The sequence below is a fragment of the Salminus brasiliensis genome, chromosome 8, assembly GCF_030463535.1.
Source record: "Salminus brasiliensis chromosome 8, fSalBra1.hap2, whole genome shotgun sequence".
Lineage (NCBI taxonomy): Eukaryota > Metazoa > Chordata > Actinopteri > Characiformes > Bryconidae > Salminus > Salminus brasiliensis.
The window spans coordinates 11362152-11372595 of NC_132885.1; the positions used below are offsets into that span (position 1 = coordinate 11362152).

Below are 10444 nucleotides of genomic sequence, written 5' to 3' on the forward strand. Positions count from 1 at the left end.
GCAAGAAACAGTTAAACTGCCATTACTACAAAAAAGCCTCCCACTAAAAAAAAGTGATCTAGGATCTTTTCCAGTGTTTATATACTAACAGTTATGGTTATGAGTGAGGCCATGTTATACTGGTTGAAATCAATTGCTCTGAGACACTTAACATGCACTATATGTCCAAAAGTATCCAGGAATTCTTTTTAATTTAGTAAATTCTGCTACTTTCAGGTTCGCCCACGGAGCAAGTCGTTTATTTAATCTTCGTAGAAACGTATTGCCAATAGAATTGGACCCTCTGGAGCAGCAGCACATGAGCATTAGGTCACAATTCCCAATGTCAAACACCAGCTAGAGAGGTATAAAGCAGAATTGGTCTGTGGAGAAGTGGAACTGTGTTCTCTGCAGGGATGGAGCTGAATCAAATACCTTTGAAAAGATTGGAGAGCTTGACCTCTCTAATACTCTCGTGGCTGAATGCTGAATCAAATCCTCATAGCAAGAATGTATGTAAAGCCTTTCCAGAAGAGTAGAGGCTGTTACCGCAGCGAACGGAAGAGAAACACCCTGTTAATTCCCCTGATTTCTGAAGAAACGTTAGATGTTAGCAGGTGTTTGGAACTTTTGGACAAGTACATATGAGTGCATATCAAGGCCAAACCACAAGGCTCCTTTGCAACAGTGTTAAATCCATAAGTCTCACTTTACATACACGCTAATGTGTCAGCATGAACACGCTCTATCGCCAAATGTGTCCTCTCGCCACGTCACTCAGTCATCATCCCTCATTCTCAGAGACTTTCCAGTAGGACTTCCAGACCGCCTAGAACGGCACACGTCAAGCAGCCCTGTGGACAGCGCTGCCTTTTCAGTCCCCGAAGGGAGTCATCTCTGTAATGGATCAAAGAATTAGAGATCCTGAATCGGGGGACTGGAGATATGTCCAGTATCCTGAGCCAACTTGTTTTTTTTCCTTGGAAACTTAAGCTCAGTTTTTGGATCCTATCTGAATTTTTTGAGGAGCATAGCACGAATTCCTTGGGACATCTTGGCTGCGACCGAAAGGCTTTTTGGCTTTTGTAGCACTGTGACAGGAGGAAATGCTCCTCACCTGTTCAAAGCGCTTCAGGACACAGTGATTGTTTTGTTAAACATTTGCCATGCTTAGGAGGCCGTTTTAGGCCTCACTCGTCAAGAGCAGAGTGAGAAGACCATAACATAACCAAGTTCCTCAGGAGATAAACGTCCGTACTCAACAAATATTAAGCCTGTAATGATTCTTCTAAAACTTATAGCTAATAAAGCTGTGAGCTAAATTAACTAGGTAATAGTTTTGGGGCCTTCAAAAATCAAGAGCGCCCCTCCTCTTTAATATCCCCCACTGTACCATGCGCTTTGAGCCCTGTAGGAGAGGTCCTGTTGAAGGCGCCCACGGCGTAAACCTTCACTTTATCCCTTTTACTGCAAATTAAAATTTTGTTGCTTTTTCCGTCTGATTTTACGGGAAACATCTGGGCGATCGCAGTGTGGCGAAACGAGCCTGTGATCGCTGCCTGCCTGGGATAATGAGACATTATCAACCACACACACATACATACGCCTACAACACGACTAACACGTCTTTATGTGCACCTTACACACTTTCTGGATAGATGTTTCCCCAGTTTTTAACCCATTGTGTCCCTATTTGGCCTAAAATTGTTTCAGGGAAGTAGCCCATGAAACTTGAGCAGGTGTGGGGAGTAATACACCAACACAGTAAAGTACCAGCCTCCTCACATCCTGACCCAAATAAATAAATAAATAAATAAAATTAAAAGTCAACCACACCCACCATCTCATTTAAATGCTTCAGGAGATGATCAGAAGTTTCTCCAGCTTGGCTTAACGCTCCCTCAGCAGGTCTAGCTCCTTAACATGACCTTTAAATCAATGGCACAGTTCTGTGCGTTGAGACCTTCAGTCCTGAGAGCCCTGAACGCGCAGAGCTGCGCGGACGTTTTGCCAGTCCTCTCCCCGTGGCTGAAGGCAAGACTGCAGACTTTCATCATCCACAATTAGCGAAAGCCAAAGACTGGAACAGGAACTTTACATCTTGCTGATTTTTATCGTGCTGCGTCTGAGGAAAATTACACCTAAACAATTTCATGCTTTGCAAATGTATCTTTAGATTTGAGAGGGGGAAAAATACTGGGGGTGGGGGTGGTACAGAGCTGTTCTTGGTGGGGCTTATTCTCGCTGCTTCGCTTGTTAAAGAGTCTCCCTGCAGCTCTAGAGCTTTAAAGCATGCAGGTCTTTATGAAGGCCAACAGATTCCATCTCATTCCCCTGCTAATGAACCTGAGCTCTTTAGAAGAGTCTCGCTTTCCACTACAGAGGTTATAAACTGGCATAGCCATCTGACTGTGTCTGAAAGTGAATTGTAAAGAAATCAATGAATTCATTAGTGGTCAGATTATAGGATGACCATAATACAATGAAGCTAGAGGACTTGAATGATGAGGCTGGTTTCTGTGGCTGGATAACGTCTGGTCTAGTAGCCTATCTGCGTAGGAACCATAGCTCACAGTTCGACGTCATTGTTCCAAAAATAGGTTTTAATAAATAAGCACAATGTAATGGACGGAATCTGAAGTCGTTGCTTTTTTTAAAAAAATGAAAAAACATATACACAAATAAACAAACAAACAAACAAACAAACAGACTCGAAGGCAGTAATCCATGCAGCGTAGCCTACTTTAGGAAAGTAGCTATTGCTCTAAAATGCATTGGTCGCCTTAAAAGCTGACGATAATCACATATAGCATTATGTACATTATTTGATCAAATTTCCATATATTTATATATAAACTCTTCTATTTAAGGATAAAAGGAGAAATATAGTTTCTTTGGTTTAAAGATAACAGATTTCTGTCCTATCACCATAACGACACTGAAGAATAACTTGGGCAAATGGTTAAATGTGGGGTTGGTCCAAACTGGAGACGGGTCGAGGAGCTTTTCTTTGTCTAGGTGTAAAAATAAGAAATACAATCCTCTGGACTAGGTGGAGTTGGGAGTTGGGAGTTCTTCTCGTTCAGGTAAGGGTATAAAATGTTCCTCTTGTCTAAGTGAGTTCTTCTCGTTTAGGTAAAGGGGTATAAAATGTTCCTCTTAGTTATGGGTGTGAAATGAGTTCCTCTTGTTTAGGTAAAGGGGTATAAAATGTTCCTCTTGTCTAGTTCATGTCGTTCTTCATGATCTATGAAGGCACTTCGAGTGCTCCCGTCCGCTGCTGGGAATCACACGACGACGTGTCTTGGCCACGGCACTGAGGTTTATTAGGTTCTTCAAGAAATCCTTTGGTGTCTTCATACTTAGTGGAAGTAAACAGTCTAGAGAACACAGGGTAAAACAGGGTAAGCATCAGGAACACGGCCAAGGGAAGATCATTTTCTAGTAACGCTTAGAGATGGGAGACAGGGCTTTGTTCATTGTGTTATCTTGAACATACACATATAAACATCATTTGAGAAACCACTAATGACTGATTGATCTGGGCCTGCCTAGCAGTGGATGAAAAAAATAATAAAAACGTTATAATGACAGAAGCTTAACTAGAACTTAAATCCCTGGGAATAGGACACCTGCCACGGTAGCTTTTCCTGCTTATAAAAGATTTTAATAATTGATCACTGGTAGCTTTGCTGTGTTGAATGTTTATATTTTGTTCAGGCTACAGTTTACAGCTGAGACACAATTCTTAAACCAAGATCTAATCACACGACATGGCTTTTAGTAAAATTTCAGACAGCCGCTCATCATACTATGAATCTAAAAGCCCAGTGAAATCCATTAAAGCGTATATAATGACCTGGAGTTTAGAAAAGCCCAGTAACACAACTCCTCTGCACCTCATACACGACCTTCTGATTCAGTCCAAAACTTTTTCACAATAGTTTAAAAAACGAAATAACTTAGATTTGGGCAGAATCGCACTATGCGTGTAGTCTATAAACACTGAGCATGAATATGCTGGAAGATAAATTAATAGACTGTGTTAAATGTGGTTGTTGTCTCGCAAAAAAAAAAAAAACGTGTCTCAATTTGAGCGTTTTTCCTTTTTGACATAATTCATATCTGGAAGTTGCTCTTTACATTGTGCCCGAATTTATTGATAAATCGATCAATCAATAAGATCAATAGAGGTATAAAATATTCCTACATTTACATGCATTGAAATTAAATACGTTTTTTTTTTCTCTTGTAAATTTGGCACTTTGAAGATACGAGTTTTTTTTTTTGGTTTTTTTTTTGGTCGACAGAGACGATATATGATATTATATATTAGAGAAGAACTCGTGTCAGTGGACTCCCAAGCCTAAAAGAAAGACCCTCAGCAGGACCCTAATTTTGACTCTGAGTGGGCTCGATCCTCATCCTTTACTCTTCATCTGTAACAGCCTGAGAAACGGAACACAGATCCCACCAGATCTCGACTGTGGTTTCTTTTCCCATCAGACTGAGCTGTTCCTCTAAACTGAGCTCAGCTGATCAGCTCGGATACAAACCTTTCCTTCTGTTTTTCGTTCCCACGAGAAAGTAAGACATTATAATGGAAATATTAATGCAATAAATATTATTTAACTGCAGACAGAAATGGAGGCTGCGTCTCAGGCCTTTATACAACACAGCCATGTTACTGTTATGGTTCTGATAAGGATTATTATTATTACATACGTAATTATTACCTTGTTATTATTACTATTATTTAGACAAACAGAGAGACGCGGACAGACAGTCCGATACATAGATAGATAGATTGCTAGATGTTTGGAGAAATTATTATTATTATTATTAATAATAATATTAATAAAAATAACCATTATTAACTAGTAATCACTGCTATTATTATCATCGATGATTGTACAAATATTAACCTATATAAATATATTATTTACTAATATACTAATATAATATTAATGTATTATTTGTTGATATTATTACGATTATTACATGAATATGTGATTATTAAGCTTCTTGATATTTATCATTTATATTATTGTTATTATGATTAGTATTATTATCATTATTGAGCTTGTTATTGAGCTGACGTGCTTCCAGCTGCACGAACACCACCCCCCCCTCACACACACACACACACACACACTGACAGACAGTCATGCAGCAGCAACAGCCGTGTGTGCTGTACCCACCCCTGCAGCAGCAGCAGCAGCAGCTCTTCGCTAGTGCGAGGCGGACATGGACCACGCGCCCTCCATCCTCCACACGGAGAAGGCGTAGCTGAGTCTCTCGTGCGCCACGTAGCTGCAGCTGGACATCTTGCTGTCCATCTCGTCGCTCTGCAGCACCTGGTAGAGGAAGTCGATGTAGCGCGAGGCGAGTTTGAGGGTCTGGATCTTGCTGAGCTTGTCCGAGGGCAGGGTGGGGATGATCTTGCGCAGAGACGCGAAAGCCTCGTTCAGAGACTGAGTCCGCTGGCGCTCGCGCACGTTGGCCAGCACGCGCTGGTTCTGCAGCTCCTCGTAGGAGTGCGCGCGGGTCGGGCTGGCCTTCTTGCCCCGCTTGGCGGAGCCTGGGCTGCCCTCGTCGCTCGACTTCTTGCTGGGTCTCCTCTTCCTGCCCACGCGCTTGTGCTGCCTGTCCAGCTCCTCCTCGCTGGTCACCACGCTGTCCACCGGGGACACGGGCGAGCTCGAGCTCTCCTCCATCTCTCTCTTGAAAAAGTGCAGGGGCGGGAGGGGGAACGCGCTCTCCACCTTTGGATCCGTGGCTGGAAACTTAGATCCGGGCGAGATGGAGGAGGGCGGAAAGTAGAAGGAGCTGCAGCTCTGTCGGTGTGTGTGTGAGTGTGTGAGTGAGTGTGTGTGTGTGTGTGTGTGTGAGTGAGTGTGTGAGTGTGTGATGTCCCTCTCCGGACTCAGGTAGCTTCCACTCCGCACTCTCTGCAGCCTCTCTGTAGCACAGTCTGCGTCCCGCAGGAAGTTTCCCCGACTCCGTTTCTGTTTTTTTGGGAAGCTGTGTCCCGGTGTGGGATGTAAATAGCTGAAGGGGGAGGCAGAGGAGAACTCTGATTGGCTGTTAATAAACAGGCGGGACCAGTGTTGGGTTACACAGCAGCCGCAGACCCACCAGTCTAATACAGAAGAGTATTCCAATCTACATAATAATAATAATAATAATAACAACCATAATAATAATAACCATTATAATAATAATAATAACCATAATAATAATAATAATAATAATAATAACCATAATAATAATAATAATAATAATAATAACCATAATAATAATAACAATAATAATAATAATAACCATAATAATAATAATAACCATAATAATAATAATAATAATAATAATAATAATAACCATAATAATAATAATAATAATAATAATAATAATAACCATAATAATAATAACAATAATAATAATAATAACCATAATAATAATAATAACCATAATAATAATAATAATAATAATAATAATAATAATAATAATAACCATAATAATAATAATAATAATGTAGTTTTTATAATATATTGTTATTATTTATTATTATTGGTAGTAGTAGCAATAATAATAATAATAATAATAACAACCATAATAATAATAATAATAATAACCATAATAATAATAATAATAATGTAGTTATTATGATATATTGTTATTATTTATTATTATCGGTAGTAGTAGCAGCAATAATAATAATATCGTTTTTAAAATATATTATTTTTATTATTTATTATAATTGATAGTAGTAGTAGCAATAATCATAATAATAATAATAATAATACAAAAAGAACCAATAATAAAAATTGCAACGCAAAATAGCACAATATTGATAGAATAATATTGTACTTAATAATATATTGTATAAAATATATAATTATATCTGATAATAATCTCAAATAACATCAGAATGGTATTTATGCAATGGCCTTTATTGTACCTTATTATACAACCTGCCATAATTAAACTATAAATTAAGTTATTGTCACCACCGTTTTATTTTATTGTTATTATTGTTATTATTATTATTATTGTTGTTATTATTATTATTATTGTTATTATTATTATTATTATTATTATTATTATTATTATCTTTAAGTGTTAAAATGCTAAATAGTCACAATTTACTTAATAATCATATTCAGTAATGCTCATACTCAATAATAATACTAATTAAACAGTCCAGGCAGGAATTATTAATATTAGTGTATTAATGTACATGTGTACTCGGTTTGCTTGCTGTGAGTGACTGTATACTGTGAGGATGGTTCATCTAACACTGGAAAGCGACTCAGACACCAGGTCACACCGATTTACCAGAAACCTCTCCACTGCTCCCTCTCCACTGCTCCCTCTCCACTACTCCCTGTCCACTGCTCCCTGTCCACTACTCCTTCTCCACTGCTCCCTGTCCACTGCTCCCTGTCCACTGCTCCCTGTCCACTACTCCTTCTCCACTGCTCCCTGTCCACTGCTCCCTGTCCACTACTCCCTGTCCACTGCTCCCTGTCCACTACTCCTTCTCCACTGCTCCCTGTCCACTGCTCCCTGTCCACTACTCCCTGTCCACTGCTCCCTGTCCACTACTCCCTGTCCACTACTCCCTGTCCACTGCCCCCTGTCCACTGCTCCCTGTCCACTACTCCCTGTCCACTGCTCCCTGTCCACTACTCCTTCTCCACTGCTCCCTGTCCACTACTCCCTGTCCACTGCTCCCTGTCCACTGCTCCCTGTCCACTGCTCCCTGTCCACTACTCCCTGTCCACAGCTCCCTGTCCACTGCTCCCTGTCCACTGCTCCCTCTCCACTGCTCCCTGTCCACTGCTCCCTGTCCACTGCTCCCTGTCCACTACTCCCTGTCCACTGCTCCCTGTGTCCTCTGAGCTCATTATCAGCAGTAAGCCGGACTGCACGCAGCATGGCAGATGTACAGATGTACACAGTGGGAATTACACAGTGAGACATTACTTTACTTCATCTTCAGCAGACTGCTCTCCTGTGGACGCATGACGTCATGTGCTGTATAGCTATCCCGCTCGGCGCACGTGGCTCCTATTAACTGGTCTGTGTAGAAGAGGGGGGCTCTTCACTGGATCATTTCATATTACCTGCACTGTCGTATTTATTATCGGCTTGATTAATAAATGTATATTTTAGAATGGATCAGTTCTTGCTTATTATTATTATTATTATTATTATTAGAATGACCAACAGCAATAATAATAATAATAATAATAATAATAATAATAATAATAGTAGTAGCATTTCCTCGCTCTATTCCCCCGATGTTTTGGCTACGTGTCAGTAAGCGACCAGTCTAGCAAAGGTTAATCCTTCGTGTCCGCTTAAACAGAGGGTCGTGCAGACTCCCCCTTTCTCTCAGCTGAGGGTCTCTGTGTTCAGAACAAGCCGCCATGGCCTGGTGATGTGGCTCACAGTAGGTGCGCTTTTAGCAGGTCCATCTCCTCAAGCACGATGAAAGTCTTCAGTCTGTTGTTTTCCAGAAAACTGTCCAGGCTTTCACAATACCCCAAACACATGTCCGAGTGGGCCTGCAGCGGCGAACTTCTTGGCAAGGCCTCAGAAGCTCTCCCCGCTGACGGCCATCTGAATGGCGAGTCTGCGCTGTCTCTGAGAATAAGACAGTAATACCGCCTGTCAGGTTTCTTTACCCGGAGTCCAGAGAGTCCAGAGCTCAGAGCGGACTGCTGGATGTTTGACATATGGGTGAAGCTCGGTCAGTTTCGTTAGGCTTTAAATTATGAAGCATATCTTCTTTGGGTTTTTCCTCAATTATGCATATGTAATACACATGTGACTGGAGAACAACCCTGAAACAGTCACAGCGAGCAGACCCAGCCATGACCATCTCACAGTCTTCTGAGGCCTTCAGAAGTAACCGCGAAACACAGAGGCTTTCAGGGTCTCAGAGGAAGAGTCAAACCTGTTTACTGAAATAAGAAGAGATTTTAAACCAAACACATTTAACAGAGCAGAAAACCGTCCTGCAGCATCACACCCCCAACTCAGATATTATATCATATTATATCATATTATATTATATCATATTATATTATATCATATTTATATCATATTATATCATATTATATCATATTATATTATATTATATCATATTATATCATATTTATATCATATTATATATTATATCATATTTATATCATATTATATCATATTATATTATATCATATCATATTATATCATATTTATATCATATTATATTATATTATATTATATCATATAATATAATATCATATCATATCATATCATATTATATTATATTATATCATATTATATTATATTATATCATATTATATCATATTTATATCATATTATATTATATTATATTATATTATATCATATTATATTATATTATATCATATTATATCATATTTATATCATATCATATTATATTATATTATATTATATCATATTATATCATATTTATATCATATTATATATTATATCATATTTATATCATATTATATCATATTATATTATATCATATCATATTATATCATATTTATATCATATTATATTATATTATATTATATTATATTATATTATATTATATTATATCATATAATATAATATCATATCATATCATATTATATTATATTATATCATATTATATTATATTATATTAAATATAGTTCAACTGGTGTTGGCAGACCAATATCAGCATCGTACAGATAATTACACAATACGCAATAATTTTTCAAACCAAGGTTTGGTGATATCTAAAATATACATGACATTATTTTTACATTGACATGAATGTATTTCTTTGTAATGTTAATTAATGTAGATGTCGCATCCTACCTAATCTGCCTAACCATGGCCTAGAGAATATATATATATATATAACATCGTATTCATTTCTGCAGTTTTCTGACGTAATAAAAAAAATCTTTATATTGCGTGCGATTGTATAATTAAAGGTGTAATAAAAGTAAAAGAAAAGTCAAATAAATGCTTCAAAATCGTATTTATAATTATATTAATAAAATAGAATAATAACAGCAATTAAAACGTTTCCTCTTTTTATTTTATTTTATTTTTTACTTTTTTTATTCTCCTGTAAAGTTTAAATTTGTGAGATACGAGGCTTTAACAGCGATAATATGCAATATAAAAACACGGGAAAATCTCATAAATCGTCTGCAGGATTAAATTAAATAATTAAAAAAACAGGGAAAAGAAAACGTTATATGTCACCTTCTTATATCAGAACACTTTGGGCAATTTACCCTTCAGTAACACAGTAACAGCCTGCGGTCTGGAAGAGCTCACAACTTTATTATATCAAATTCATGATGTTCAGGAGTCAATATTGGACAGGATACGCACAGGTTTTCCAGCCACAGATTAGGTTAGCGTGGGTAGTCCTGCATAACAGGGCATTTGCTCAAGGGAAAGTTTGTGTGAA

General features: G+C 38.1%; 1 protein-coding gene across 1 annotated transcript; it reads right to left on the reverse strand.

Moving 5' to 3' along the window:
- Positions 1-5210: 5210 nt before the first annotated feature.
- twist2 lies at positions 5211-5702 on the reverse strand. The gene has a single exon (XM_072685041.1). The coding sequence runs from the start codon at positions 5694-5696 to the stop codon at positions 5211-5213; it is 486 nt and encodes a 161-aa protein (XP_072541142.1). The 5' UTR covers positions 5697-5702.
- Positions 5703-10444: the final 4742 nt, after the last annotated feature.